The sequence below is a fragment of the Tachyglossus aculeatus genome, chromosome 4 (assembly GCF_015852505.1).
Source record: "Tachyglossus aculeatus isolate mTacAcu1 chromosome 4, mTacAcu1.pri, whole genome shotgun sequence".
Taxonomy (NCBI): Eukaryota; Metazoa; Chordata; class Mammalia; order Monotremata; family Tachyglossidae; genus Tachyglossus; species Tachyglossus aculeatus.
In genome coordinates this window covers 1,178,389-1,194,058 of record NC_052069.1, presented here as the reverse complement: position 1 = coordinate 1,194,058, position 15,670 = coordinate 1,178,389, and the positions used below count along the sequence as shown (strand labels likewise).

At 46.5% G+C, this 15,670-nt stretch overlaps 1 protein-coding gene across 2 annotated transcripts in view; it reads right to left on the bottom strand.

Annotated features, from left to right (window-relative positions):
- Positions 1-15,670, bottom strand: part of FAM193A (family with sequence similarity 193 member A) — a 252,759-nt gene that overhangs the window by 27,237 nt on the left and 209,852 nt on the right. For both annotated transcript variants that reach the window (XM_038745554.1, XM_038745555.1), the window contains exon 20: positions 3,341-4,142. In XM_038745554.1, coding sequence (XP_038601482.1) covers positions 3,341-4,142 — 802 coding nt within the window. The remainder of the gene's footprint in view (positions 1-3,340; positions 4,143-15,670) is intronic.

Genomic DNA, 15,670 nt, shown 5'->3' with positions numbered 1-15,670 from the left:
GACCATCTGAGTGCCAGGCTCTATCCACTATGCCACGCATATCTGTTCTATTTATTTTATTTTGTTAGTATGTTTTGTTTTGTTGTCTGTCTCCCCCTTCTAGACTGTGAGCCCCCTGTTGGGTCGGGACCGTCTCTATATGTTGCCAACCTGTACTTCCCAGGCGCTTAGTACAGTGCTCTGCACACAGTAAGCGCTCAATAAATACGATTGAATGAATGAATGAATGCTTCCCCAGACTGAGTCCCATGCGGGACAGGGACTATGTCCAATCTGCCCCATATCTGCTGTGTGACCTTGAGCATGCCACTTAACCTCCCTGGGCCTCAGTCTCCCCATCATTATTTATATATCTCTAATTATATACATTTATTTTGATAGTATTGACGTCCATCTACTTGTTTTATTTTGTTGTCTGTCTCCTCCTTCTAAACTGTGAGCCCGTTGTTGGGGAGGGATTGTCTCTGTCTCCGTCTGTTGCCGAATTGTACTTTCCAAGCGCTTAGCACAGTGCCCTGCACACAGTAAGCACTCAAAATATATATATGGTATATGTATATGTTTGTATGAATTTATTACTCTATTTATTTTACTTGCATATATCTATTTATTTTATTTTGTTAATATGTTTTGTTTTGTTCTCTGTCTCCCCCCTTCTAGACTGTTGGCCCACTGCTGGGTAGGGACCGTCTATGTTGCCAACTTGTACTTCCCAAGCGCTTAGTACAGTGCTCTGCAAATAGTAGGCGCTCAATAAATATGATTGATTGATTGATTGATTTTATTTTGTTAATATGTTTTGTTTTGTTCTCTGTCTCCCCCCTTCTAGACTGCGGGCCCGCTGTTGGGTAGGGACCGTCTCTCTATGTTGCCAACTTGTACTTCCCAAGCGCTTAGCACAGTGCTCTGCAAATAGTAAGTGCTCAATAAATACGATTGACTGATTGATTTTATTTTGTTACTATGTTTTGTTTTGTTCTCTGCCTCCCCCTTCTAGACTGTGAGCCTGTTGTTGCGGAGGGACCGTCTCTAGATGTTGCCAACTTGTACTTCCCAAGCCCTTCATATAGTGCTCTGCACACAGTAAGCGCTCAATAAATGCGATTGAGTGAATGAATGAATAAATGCGATGGAATGAATGAATGAATAAATGCGACTGAATGAATGAATGAATACGATGGAATGAATAAATACGATGGAATGAATGAATGAATGAATGATTACCTGCTATCTACCCCAGAGCTGAGAACGGCGCTTGATCCACAGTAAGGGCTTAACAAATACCACAAAATAACAGAAATCCAAGAGCTTCCCATTTCACTCCGCATCGCACAAGAACTTTTCACAAGGGGCTTCAAGGCTCTCCAGTGATTCTCCCCAATCTGATGCAAAAACCCTCTTGAGCCGGCTCTATTCGTACTTTCAACCCGTTGGCTGCATCTCGCTCTAGTCCCCACCCCCGGCCCCCATCCTTATTAATAATAATGATAATGATGGCATTTATGAAGCGCTTACTACGTGCCAAGCACTGTTCCAAGCGCTGGGGAGGTTCCAAGGTGATCAGGTTGTCCCACGGGGGCGGCTCACAGTCTTCATCCCCATTTTACAGATGAGGGAACTGAAGCCCAGAGAAGTTAAGTGACTTGCCCGAAGTCACACAGCCTCAGGTTGTCCCGCCAGCCTGCCGATCCGATGTCCGCCTCTGACAGACAGCAGCTCTCGCTTCCACCCCAAGCCCGCCGAAAACCCTACCTCTTCCTCCAAGCCCGCCACCATTTACTCCCACGAGCCAGAGCGCAACCCGGCCCTCTCCCTGACTTTCCCATCACTGTAGACGGCACTACCATCCTTCCCGTCTCACAAGCCCGCAACCTTGGTGTCATCCTCGACTCCGCTCTCTCGTTCACCCCTCACATCTGATCCGTCACCAAAACCTGCGGGTCTCACCTCCGCAACGTCGCCAAGATCTGCCCTTTCCTCTCCATCCAAACCACTACCTTGCTGGTTCAGTCTCTCATCCTATCCCGACTGGAAAACCGCATCAGCCTCCTCTCTGATCTCCCATCCTCCTGTCCACGTTTTGTTTTGCCGTCCGTCTCCCCCTTCTAGCCTGTGAGCCCGTTGTTGGGAAGGGACCGTCTCTACATGTTGCCAACTTGGACTTCCCAAGCGCTTAGTCCAGTGCTCTGCACACAGTAAGCGCTCAATAAACACGATTGAATGAATGAATGGCTTCGTGAAATACCAATAAATATGACTGAATGAATGAATGAACTCCACTGACCACCTCTGGCCCTTCCTGATTTGTTTGAACTTTCCCTCAACACTCACAAACATCTGCGCGACGGTCGATTCATTTCCGCCGATTACCCCCCTGGTTAATATTTTAGTGTCCGTCTTCCCGGTGAGAGGGCAAACCCCATGTGCTCACGGGATTTGTCTTGGGCCTCCGTTGTACTTTTCCGAGGAGTGATGATGATGATGGCATTTATTAAGCGCTTACTATGTGCAAAGCACTGTTCTAAGCACTGGGAGGGGGTTACAAGGTGATCAAGTTGTTCCACGTAGGGTTCAGTCTTAATCCCCATTTTACAGATGAGGGAACTGAGGCCCAGAGAATAATAATAATAATGATGATGGCATTTACTAAGCGCTTACTATGTGCAAAGCACTGTTCTAAGCGCTGGGAGGGGGTTACAAGGTGATCAAGTTGTTCCACCTGGGGCTCACAGTCTTAATCCCCATTTTACAGATGAGGGAACTGAGGCCCAGAGAATAATCATAATAATGATGATGGCATTTACTAAGCGCTTACTATGTGCAAAGCACTGTTCTAAGCGCTGGGAGGGGGTTACAAGGTGATCAAGTTGTTCCACGTAGGGTTCGGTCTTAATCCCCATTTTACAGATGAGGGAACTGGGGCCCAGAGAAGCGAAGGGACTTGCCCAAAGTCACACAGCTGACACGTGGCGGAGTCGGCATTCGAACCCACGACCTCTGCCTTCGAACCCGGGCTCTTTCCACTGAGCCACGCGGCTCCCCTCCCAAGCACTCAGCTCAGCGCTCCGCACTCGGTAAACAGCACCGACTGACTGACCGGCGGCTGGGGACCACGGCACCGCCGAAGCAGGACGGAGGCTGGAGTCTCCCACCGGGAAAGGCACGTGGGACGCGGTCCCGTGCCTTTAGGATCGCGATCCCTCCGGAAGGGACGGGATGGCTCCGGGGGCCACGGGCGCTGCCTAGCATCTCCACGTGCCGCGCCCCGGTGCCCGGCGCCCGCGAGCCGGATCCGGGACCGGCCCGCTCCCTCCAACCCCTTCCTCGAACCCGTATTTACCGATCGAACTGCTGACTCTGTCTCCTTTCTTCTTTTTATTTTTCTTGCTCCTCCCCTTGGGCTGGGGAGACTCCGCGGGGGCTACCTTGTGGTTCTGCTGGGGCGGCGGCGGCGGCGGCGGCTGCTGCTCGCTCGGCGAAGGGGTGGTGTCCCTCGGGCCCGGCCTCTCCTCCTTGACGTGATTGAACTGCTTTCTGTTGTTGTTGTTGGTGTTGCCGGCCCTCCTCTCCTCCCTCCGGGGCTCGGGCTCCGCCGCCTTGGCCCGGGGCTCCGCCTGGCTCCTGGCCCGGGGGGCCTCCGGGGCCCCGCCGCCGGGCCGGCCGCCGGCCTTCGGCTTGGGCTTGCCGGCCCCTTCCTGGTGACGGTGCATCATGTCCAGGAGGAAGGAGAGCGGCTCCGGTTGCTTCGCCCGGGCCTCTTTCGGGAACGGGAGCTTGGGGTCGCCGGGGCTCGGGGGGTCGGGGGGCCCGCAGGGCGCGGGCGGCCCGGGGAGGGAAGGGCCGGACGGGGCGGCTACCTTGGCGGGAGGCTCCAGGATGCCGTTCTGCAGGTCCCCGGCGCCGGCCTCCGACTCCTTGGCCGCCTGGAGACTCCGAGGGAGCGGGTCCGCCTTGGGACAGTCCTTCGCCGCCCGCTCTTTCTTCTTCTTCTTCAGCGCCCTGAGCTGCTGCAGCTCCTGGAGCCGCTGGAACTCCTGCTTCAACCTCTCCTCCTCCTCCTCTTCCCGCCGCCTCTGTTCTTCGAGGAGCTGGTGATGTTCCCGTTCTCTGGCCTCCGCTTCCAGGCGGGCTTTCTCTTCTAGCTATTAAAGACAGGGAGGGGAGGGCGTGAGTCGGGGCGGGGGCGAGAACGGAATATCTCTTCTATTTATTTTATTTTGTTCGTATGTTTGGTTTTGTTCGCTGTCTCCCCCTTTTATCATCATCAATTGTACTTATCATTATCATATCATCATCATTATTTTACTTGTACATATCTCTTCTATTTATTTCATTTTGTTCGTATGTTTGGTTTTGTTCTCTGGCTCCCCCTTTTATCATCATCATCAATTTTACTTGTCGTCATCATTATCATATCATCATCATTATTTTACTTGTACATATCTCTTCTATTTATTTTATTTTGTTCGTATGTTTGGTTTTGTTCTCTGTCTCCCCCTTTTATCATCATCATCAATTTTACTTGTCGTCATCATTATCATATCATCGTCATTATTTTACTTGTACATATCTCTTCTATTTATTTTATTTTGTTCGTATGTTTGGTTTTGTTCTCTGTCTCCCCCTTTTATCATCATCATCATCAATTTTACTTGTCATCATTATCATATCATCATCATTATTTTACTTGTACATATCTCTTCTATTTATTTTCTTTTGTTCGTATGTTTGGTTTTGTTCGCTGTCTCCCCCTTTTATCATCATCATCAATTTTACTTGTCGTCATCATTATCATATCATCATCATTATTTTACTTGTACATATCTCTTCTACTTATTTTATTTTGTTCGTATGTTTGGTTTTGTTCTCTGTCTCCCCCTTTTATCATCATCATCAATTTTACTTGTCGTCATCATATCATCATCATTATTTTACTTGTACATATCTCTTCTATTTATTTTACTTTTGTTCGTATGTTTGGTTTTGTTCTCTGTCTCCCCCTTTTATCATCATCATCAATTTTACTTGTCGTCATCATTATCATATCATCGTCATTATTTTACTTGTACATATCTCTTCTATTTATTTTACTTTTGTTCGTATGTTTGGTTTTGTTCTCTGTCTCCCCCTTTTATCATCATCATCAATTTTACTTGTCGTCATCATTATCATATCATCATCACTATTTTACTTGTACATATCTCTTCTATTTATTTTATTTTGTTCGTATGTTTGGTTTTGTTCGCTGTCTCCCCCTTTTATCATCATCATCAATTTTACTTGTCGTCATCATTATCATATCATCATTATTTTACTTGTACATATCTCTTCTATTTATTTCATTTTGTTCGTATGTTTGGTTTTGTTCTCTGGCTCCCCCTTTTATCATCATCATCATCAATTTTACTTGTCGTCATCATTATCATATCATCGTCATTATTTTACTTGTACATATCTCTTCTATTTATTTCATTTTGTTCGTATGTTTGGTTTTGTTCTCTGTCTCCCCCTTTTATCATCATCATCAATTTTACTTGTCATCATTATCATATCATCATCATTATTTTACTTGTACATATCTCTTCTATTTATTTTATTTTGTTCGTATGTTTGGTTTTGTTCGCTGTCTCCCCCTTTTATCATCATCATCAATTTTACTTGTCGTCATCATATCATCATCATTATTTTACTTGTACATATCTCTTCTATTTATTTTACTTTTGTTCGTATGTTTGGTTTTGTTCTCTGGCTCCCCCTTTTATCATCATCATCAATTTTACTTGTCGTCATCATTATCATATCATCATCATTATTTTACTTGTACATATCTCTTCTATTTATTTCATTTTGTTCGTATGTTTGGTTTTGTTCGCTGTCTCCCCCTTTTATCATCATCATCAATTTTACTTGTCGTCATCATTATCATATCATCATCATTTTACTTGTACATACCTCTTCTATTTATTTCATTTTGTTCGTATGTTTGGTTTTGTTCGCTGTCTCCCCCTTTTATCATCATCATCAATTTTACTTGTCGTCATCATTATCATATCATCGTCATTATTTTACTTGTACATATCTCTTCTATTTATTTTATTTTGTTCGTATGTTTGGTTTTGTTCTCTGTCTCCCCCTTTTATCATCATCATCAATTTTACTTGTCGTCATCATTATCATATCATCGTCATTATTTTACTTGTACATATCTCTTCTATTTATTTTATTTTGTTCATATGTTTGGTTTTGTTCTCTGTCTCCCCCTTTTATCATCATCATCAATTTTACTTGTCGTCATCATTATCATATCATCATCATTATTTTACTTGTACATATCTCTTCTATTTATTTTATTTTGTTCGTATGCTTGGTTTCGTTCTCTGTCTCCCCCTTTTATCATCATCATCATCAATCGTATTTATTGAGCGCTTACTATGTGCAGAGCACTGGACTGAGTGCTTGGGAAGTACAAATTGGCAACATATAGAGACAGTCCCTACCCAACAGTGGGCTCACAGTCTGAAAGGGGGAGACAGAGAACAAAACCAAACACACTAACAAAATAAAATAAATAGAATAGATATGTACAAGTAAAATAAATAGAGTAATAAATACGTACAAACATATATCCATATATACAGGTGCTGTGGGCAAGGGAAGGAGGTAAGATGGGGGGATGGAGAGGGGGACGAGGGGGAGAGGAAGGAAGGGGCTCAGTCTGGGAAGGCCTCCTGGAGGAGGTTTTAGACTGTGAGCCCACTGTTGGGTAGGGACTGTCTCTCTATGTTGCCAATTTGTACTTCCCAAGCGCTTAGTACAGTGCTCTGCACATAGTAAGCGCTCAGTAAATACGATTGATGATGATGATGATGATGATGATGATGATGATGACGGCCTTAACCCGCGGTAGCTACTCCAACCTCAGTCGGCCTCTCGCGGGCCGGGCCTCATCATCATCAACCATCATCAATCGTACTTATTGAGCGCTTACTGTGTGCAGAGCACTGTACTAAGCGCTTGGGAAGTACAAGTTGGTAACGCTCGTCCCACCGGGACTCCCCTATTGGGCGCCCATCGAGTGCTTCACTTTCTGGATTGAAAACATTCTTGCTTTATTGCCGCGAATAGACATTTGAGCAGTTGAAACGGGTTACAAGTAAAGATGAAAAATGAAGAGCAGATCAGCATCAATCGTATTTATTGAGCGCTTACTGCGTGCAGAGCGCTGTACTAAGCGCTTGGGAAGTACAAGTTGGCAACATATAGAGACGGTCCCTACCCAACAGTGGGCTCACAGTCTAAAAGGGGGAGACAGAGAACAAAACCAAACATACTAACAAAATAAAATAAATAGAATACACAGAACCAGGAGTCGGGAAGTCCGTAAAATGGGGATGAAGACGGTGAGCCCCACGTGGGACAACCTGATCACCTTGTATCCCCCTCAGCGCTTAGAACAGTGCTTGGCACATAGTAAGCGCTTAATAAATGCCATTAAAGAAAGAAAGAAGGAAGTCTCATGTCCTTCCCCTGGCCTGGAATGCCCTCCCTCCGCACATTTCATTTTGTTAACGTGTTTTGTTTTGTTGGCTGTCTCCCCCTTCCAGACTGTGAGCCCGCTGTTGGGTAGGGACCGTCTCTATCTGTTGCCAACTTGGACTTCCCAAGCGCTTAGTACAGTGCTTTGCACACAGTAAGTGCTCAATAAATACGATTGAATGAATGAATGAAGTGCAAAGCGCCGTGCTAAGCGCAGGACTGGGGAGAGGAGAAAAGGGTTGCCCCGCGGGGCGTCACACCCGATGTTGCGAACAGACCGGCCACAACGATTTCGCTTCTCAATCAATCAATCGTATTTATTGATTGATTTATTATTTATTATTTATTGAGCGCTTACTGTGTGCAGAGCACTGGACTAAGCGCTTGGGAAGTCCAAGTTGGCAACTTGTTGGCAAGTTCTCCAGACCAGAGAAGCAGCACAGCTCAGTGGAAAGAGCCCGGGCTTTGGAGTCAGAGGTCGTGGGTTCGAATCCCGGCTCCGCCACCTGTCAGCTGTGTGACTTGGGGCAAGTCACTTACCTTCTCTGTGCCTCAGTTCCCTCATCTGTAAAATGGGGAGTAAGACTGTGAGCCCCTTGTAGGACAACCTGATTGCCTTGTAATCTCCCCAGCGCTTAGAACGGTGCTTTGCACATAGTAAGCGCTTAATAAATGCCATCATTATTATTACCAGTGAGTCGCATTCGTGCGAATTCGTGGCGACACGATCGCTCGTTTTCTGGAGATTTCCGCCCAGACATCCCTTTTTTCCTGTGGGCGAAGGCTCGGCACGCCAAACGGGGTCAAGTCAGCCGCTTACACGTGTCGTCTGTGAAGTTGGAGTACATTTGGGGAGGCAGCGTGGCTCAGTGGGAAGAGCCCGGGCTTTGGAGTCACAGGTCATGGGTTCAAATCCCAACAATGCCACTTGTCAGCTGTGTGACTTTGGGCAGGTCACATGGCTCAGTGGAAAGAGCCCGGGCTTCGGAGTCAGAGGTCATGGGTTCGAATCCCGGCTCCGCCACATGTCTGCTGTGTGACCTTGGGCAAGTCACTTAACTTCTCTGAGCCTCAGTGACCTCATCTGTAAAATGGGGATTGACTGTGAGCCCCACGTGCGACAACCTGATCATCTTGTATCCCCTCCAGCGCTTAGAACAGTGCTTTGCACATAGTAAGCGCTTAACAAATGCCATTATTACTATTATTTAACTTCTCTGGGCCTCAGTGACCTCATCTGTCAAATGGGGATTAAGACTGTGAGCCCCCCGTGGGACAACCTGATCGCCTTGTGACCTCCCCAGTGCTTTGCACGTAGGAAGCACTTAATAAATGCCATTATTATTATTATTTCTCACTTGCAATATCTTGCACTGTGCTCTGTACACGCGTGAAGAAGACGGATAATCATCATCAATCGTATTTATTGAGCGCTTACTATGTGCAGAGCACTGTACTGAGCGCTTGGGAAGTACAAATTGGCAACAATTGGCAGATAATAATAACCTCCCGCTGCTACGACTTGGCTCCAGCTCATCATTTACAGGGCGATACCCAAATGGCCGTGGGGCCTCGTGGACCGACCGGTGGCCTGGGTTCGAATCCTGGCTCCGCCGCCTGCCTGCTGTGAAGCCCTGGGCAAGTCACCGTGCTCCTCCGGGCCTCGGTTTCCTCAACTGCAAAATGGGATTCGATTCCTGCCCTCCTTCCTCAGACTGGGAGCCCCCGGAGGGACCGGGACTTTGTCGGGCCTAATTGGTTTGTATCCTCCCAGCGCTCACAAAAGCGCTTGACACAGAGTGGGAGCTTAAGAGACGCCATAAAAAAAGGGGCCGAATTGCACGCATCACAGCCTCGTTACTCGGCAAGCGCCAAGTTGTAGAACGGATGGACTTCTGGTGCTGATGCAGAAACACGCGTGAATAGGACACGCGAGAAATGAGGACCCAAGAGTGTATTATTCATTTAACCGTTCGATCGTATTTACTGAGCGCTTATTCCGCGCGGAGCACTCCGCTAAGCGCGTTACCGTTCCGGCTTCCTCTCCCGCCACCCCCGACCTTGCATGAGAAGCAGCGTGGCTCAGCGGCAAGAGCCCGGGCTTTGGAGTCAGGGGTCATGGGTTCGAATCCCGACTCCGCCACATAATAATAATGGTATTCGTTAAGCGCTTACTATGTGCAAAGCACTGTCCTAAGCACTGGGGCGATACAAGGTGATCAGGTTGTCCCACGTGGGGCTCACAGTCTTCATCCCCATTTTACAGATGAGGTAACTGAGGCGCAGAGAAGTGAAGTGACTTGCCCAAAGTCACACAGCTGACAATTGGCAGAGCCGGGATTTGAGCCCATGACCTCTGACTCCAAAGCCCGGGCTCTTTCGTAGGGACTGTCTCTATACGTTGCCAACTTGTACTTCCCAAGCGCTTAGTACAGTGCTTTGCACACAGTAAGCGCTCAATAAATACGATTGAGCCATCCTGCTGTGTGACCTTGGGCAAGACACTTAACCTCTCTGAGCCTCAGTTACCTCAGCTGTAAAATGGGGATTAAGATTGGGACAACCTGATCACCTTGTATCCCCCCCCCCAGTGCTTAGAACAGTGCTTGGCACAAAGTAAGCGCTTAACAAATGCCGTCATTATTATTATTATTATTGTTATCCACTCAATCCTATTTATTGAGTGCTTACTGTGTGCAGAGCACTGTACTGTGTTGCCGACTTGTACTTCCCAAGCGCTTAGTACGGTGCTCTGCACACAGTAAGCGCTCAATAAATACGATTGATTGATTGACTGAGCCCCTTCCTTCTTCTCCCCCTCGTCCCCCTCTCCATCCCCCTCATCTTACCTCCTTCCCTTCCCCACAGCACCTGTATAGATGTATATATGTTTATACATATTTATTACTCTATTTATTTATCTTACTTGTACATATCTATTCTATTTATTTTATTTTGTTAGTATGTTTGGTTTTGTTCTCTGTCTCCCCCTTCTAGACTGTGAGCCCGCTGTTGGGTAGGGACTGTCTCTAGATGTTGCCAACTTGGACTTCCCAAGCGCTTAGTCCAGTGCTCTGCACACAGTAAGCGCTCAATAAATTGATTGATTGACTGATTATACTAAGTGCTTGGGAAGTCCAAGTTGGCAACATAGAGATTGAGCCCCCTCCTTCCTCTCCCCCTTGTCCCCCCTCTATCCCCCCCCGTTTTACCTCCTTCCCTTCCCCACAGCACCTGTATACATGTATATATGTTTGTACATATTTATTACTCTATTTATTTTACTTGTACATATCTATTCTATTTATTTTATTTTGTTAATATGTTTGGTTTTGTTCTCTGTCTCCCCCTTCTAGACTGTGAGCCCGCTGTTGGGTAGGGACCGTCTCTAGATGTTGCCAACTTGTGCTTCCCAAGCTCTTAGCCCAGTGCTCTGCACACAGTAAGCGCTCAATAAATACGATTCACTGATTGATTGATAGAGAGACGGTCCCTACCCAACAGCGGGCTCACAGTCTAGAAGTCACAGTCTGCCCACAGTGAGCGCTCAAAAAACCCACCGACTTGGAGAAGCAGCGTGGCTCAGTGGAAAGAGCCCGGGCTTTGGAGTCGGAGGTCATGGGTTCGAATCCCGGCTCCGCCACATGCCTGCTGTATGACCTTGGGCAAGCCACTTAACTTCTCTGAGCCTCAGTTACCTCATCTGTAAAATGGGGATTAAGACTGTGAGCCCCACATGGGACAACCGGATCACTTTGTTCCCCCCCCCCCCCCCCCCCAGCGCTTGGAACAGTGCTTTGCACATAGTAAGCGCTTAACAAATGCCAACATTATTATTATTACCGATTGACTGATCAAAGCTCCTCTTCTAGAGTGTAAGCTCGTCTGGGGCTTAGTACAGTGCTTAGTACAGTGCTCTGCACACAGTAAGCGCTCAATAAATACGATTGATGATGATGATGATGATGGGGCAGGGAACGCGTCTGCCACCTCTGTGGCATTGTACTCTCCCAAGTGCTTAGTACAGTGCTCTGCACACAGTGGGTGCTCAACAAATACCACTGACTGACTGGCTTTGGGGCCCCGGCCTCCTCGTTAGGTTAGGTTGGACACACTCCTGTCCCACATGGGGCTCACTGTCTAAGTAGAAGGGAGACCAGGCATTGAACTCCCATTTTACAGATGGGGAAATGGAGGCACACAAAGGTAAGTGACTTGTCCAAGGTAATGCAGCAACCAACATCCCTCTCAGGTTGGGGGATTTTAAACCCCCATGGTTCAGCTGGCCAACTTGGACCCGGGAAAACAACAGGACCATTTCTCCAGCCCCACTGAACCATTCCTGTATATATGTATATCCTGTATATAAGTTAGTACATATTTATTACTCCTCTATTTATTTTACTTGTACATATTTATTCTATTGATTTTATTTTGTTAATATGTTTGGTTTTGTTGTCTGTCTCCCCCTTCTAAACAGTGAGCTTGCTGTTGGGTAGGGACCGTCCCTAGATGTTGCCAACTTGTACTTCCCAAGTGCTTAGTCCAGTGCTCTGCACACGGTAAGTGCTCAATAAATACGATTGAATGAATGAATGAATGAATACTCTATTTATTTTACTTGTACATATTTATTCTATTGATTTTATTTTGTTAAGACGTTTGGTTTTGTTGTCTGTCTCCCCCTTCTAGACTGTGAGCCCGCTGTTGGGTAGGGACCGTCTCTAGATGTTGCCAACTTGGACTTCCCAAGCGCTTAGTACAGTGCTCTGCACACAGTAAGTGCTCAATAAATACAACTGAATGAATGAATGAATGAATACTCTATTTATTTTACTTGTACATATCTATTCTATTGATTTTATTTTGTTAATATGTTTGGTTTTGTTGTCTGTCCCCCTTCTAGACTGTGAGCCCGCTGTTGGGTAGGGACTGTCCCTAGATGTTGCCAACTTGGACAGCACTTAATAAATGCCACTATGATTATTATTATTGGACTTCCCAAGCACTTAGTCCAGTGCTCTGCACACAGTAAGCACTCAATAAATACGATTGAGTGAATGAATGAATGAATGAATGGTTGGGTAGCTGAGCATCTTTGGGTTGACGTAACTGAAAACACCAACCCGAGATTTCGACTTCCCCATTCATTTACTCGCATTTCAAGGAGCAGAGCGGAGCAGAGCAGTGTGCGCAATGTGTAAAGTGCGGCTGCCTGCACAGGGCCAATAATAATAATAATAATGATGGCATTTATTAAGCGCTTACTATATGCAAAGCACTGTTCTAAGCGCTGGGGAGGTTATAAGGTGATCAGGTTGCCCACGGGGGGCTCACAATCTTAATCCCCACTTTCCAGATGAGGGAACTGAGGCCCAGAGAAGTGAAGTGACTTGCCCAAAGTCACCCAGCTGACAATAGGCGGAGCCGGGATTCGAACCCATGACCTCTGACTCCAAAGCCCGGGCTCTTTCCACTGAGCCCAAACCATCCCTGGGACGGGGGCACTGGGCGGTGGTTTGACGTGCCAAGTCTGGGAAGAGGAACGGCCTGCCGCGTGGGGCTGTAGGCTCAGCCCGGGCAGTGACTGTGAGCCCACTGCTGGGTAGGGACCGTCTCTATATGTTGCCAACTTGGACTTCCCAAGCGTTTAGTACAGTGCTCTGCACACAGTAAGCGCTCAATAAATATGACTGATTGATTGAATGCTCCTACTAACTCTGCTGGATTGGACTCGCCCGACCGCTCAATGCAAGGCTCCGCACGCAGGAAGCGCTCCGCGATACCATTAATGATGAGCCTGTTGTTGGGTAGGTCTCTCTTTGTGGCCCAACTGAACCTTCCAGGCGCTTAGTACAGTGCTCTGCACCCGGTAAGCACTCAATAAATACGATTGAATGAATGAGTGAAGCATCGTGTGGTGAATTTGGAGAATAACTGCTCCTTCCTTCATCGCCCCGACTGAGAGAAGCACGTGGCTGTCCTCCTTCCATCTCCCCACCCTTGGGCAATCAATCAATCAATCGTATCTATTGAGCGCTTACTGTGTGCAGAGCACTGTACTAAGCGCTTGGGAAGCACAAGTTGGCAACATATAGAGACAGTCAATCAATCAATCAATCACATTTATTGAGCACTTACTGTGTGCAGAGCACTGTACTAAGCGCTTGGGAAGCACAAGTTGGCAACATATAGAGACAGTCCCTACCCAACAGCAGGCTCACCGTCTAAAAGGGGGAGACGTGGAACAAAACCTAACATTACTAACAAAATAAAATAAATAGAATAGATATGTACAAGTAAAATAAATAAATGAGTGATAAATATGTACAAACATATATACATATATACAGGACATATATACATATATACTGGGCAATGAAACCCTGAGGGAGGCAAGTTGAAGAAAGAGCCCCGGGCATCAAAGTGGGCTGGGCAGTCCGAGGGGGCAGGGAGGGGCACCTCCCCATCCCCATCCCCCCTGCCTTACCTCCTTCCCCTCCCCACAGCACCTGTATATAATAATAATAATAATAATAGCATTTATTAAGCGCTTACTATGTGCAGAGCACAGTTCTAAGCACTGGGGAGGTTACAAGGTGACCAGGTTGTCCCACGGCGGGCTCACAGTCTTCATCCCCATTTTACACATGAGGGACCTGAAGCCCAGAGAAGTGAAGTGACTTGCCCAAAGTCACACAGCTGACAATTGGCGGAGCCGGGATTTGGACCCATGACCTCTGAAGTCTATATCAATCAATCATTCGTATTTATTGAGCGCTTAGAATAGTGCTTTGCACATAGTAAGCGCTTAATAAATGCCATCATCATTATTATTATTATTCTCTGAGCCTGTTACCTCATCTGTAAAATGGAGATTAAGACTGTGAGCCCCCCCGTGGGACAGCCTGATCACCTTGTAACCTCTCCGGCGCTTAGAACGGTGCTTTGCACATAGTAAGCGCTTAATAAATGCCATCATTATTATTACTAAGCGCTTGGGAAGTACAAATCGTCAACGTAGAGAGACACAGCCCTGCCACCAAGGAGAGGGAAGCAGCCGAGACACAGGAGGCGAGGGCGGGATCCTCCTGGATTCCCGGATTCCCCTCCCTGGAACCCAAGACCCTCTCACCGGTCCCCAAGAAGAAAACCCACGAGTTCGTGTCTGCTTTGGGGGGCTGCTCTTCTTTCTCCTTGGTCCAACGTAAAACGGAGCTTCTCCCGCATTTCTTTTAGACTGTGAGCCCACTGTTGGGTAGGGAATGTCTCTAGATGTTGCCAACTTGGACTTCCCAAGCGCTTAGTACAGTGCTCTGCACACAGTAAGCGCTCAATAAATACTATTGATGATGATGATGATATGTTGCCAACTTGGACTTCCCAAGTGCTTAGTACAGTGCTCTGCACTGTATATATATATATGTTTGTACATATTTATTACTCTATTTATTTATTTATATATATATATGTTTGTACATATTTATTACTCTATTTATTTATTTTACTTGTACATATCTATTCTATTTATTTTATTTTGTTAGTATGTTTGGTTTTGTTCTCTGTCTCCCCCTTCTAAAGTGTGAGCCCACTGTTGGGTAGGGACTGTCTCTATATGTTGCCTACTTGTACTTCCCAAGCGCTTAGTACAGTGCTCTGCACTGTGTGTGTATATATATATATATATATATATATATATATATATATATATATATATGTATGTATATATGTTTGTACATATTTATTACTCTATTTATTTTACTTGTACATATCTATTCTATTTATTTTACTTTGTTAGTATGTTTGGTTTTGTTCTGTCTCCCTCTTTTAGACTGTGAGCCCACTGTTGGGTAGGGACTGTCTCTAGACGTTGCCAACTTGGACTTCCCAAGCGCTTAGTCCAGTGCTCCGCACACAGTAAGCGCTCAATAAATACGATTGATGATGATGATGGTTTCTGCGGAGTTTCTACTGGCGTTCGCGGCAGGTGGCCGCGACCATCGCCTGAATCCACCCCTCCCACACATCCCCATTTCCCGACTTTAGGCCCCACTTCCTTCCTGTCTCCCTGGATCCCGGGCTACGCCTCTGCCCCGGCCTCGGGTCTCGCCCCCCGAATCCCGGGGACCACTCC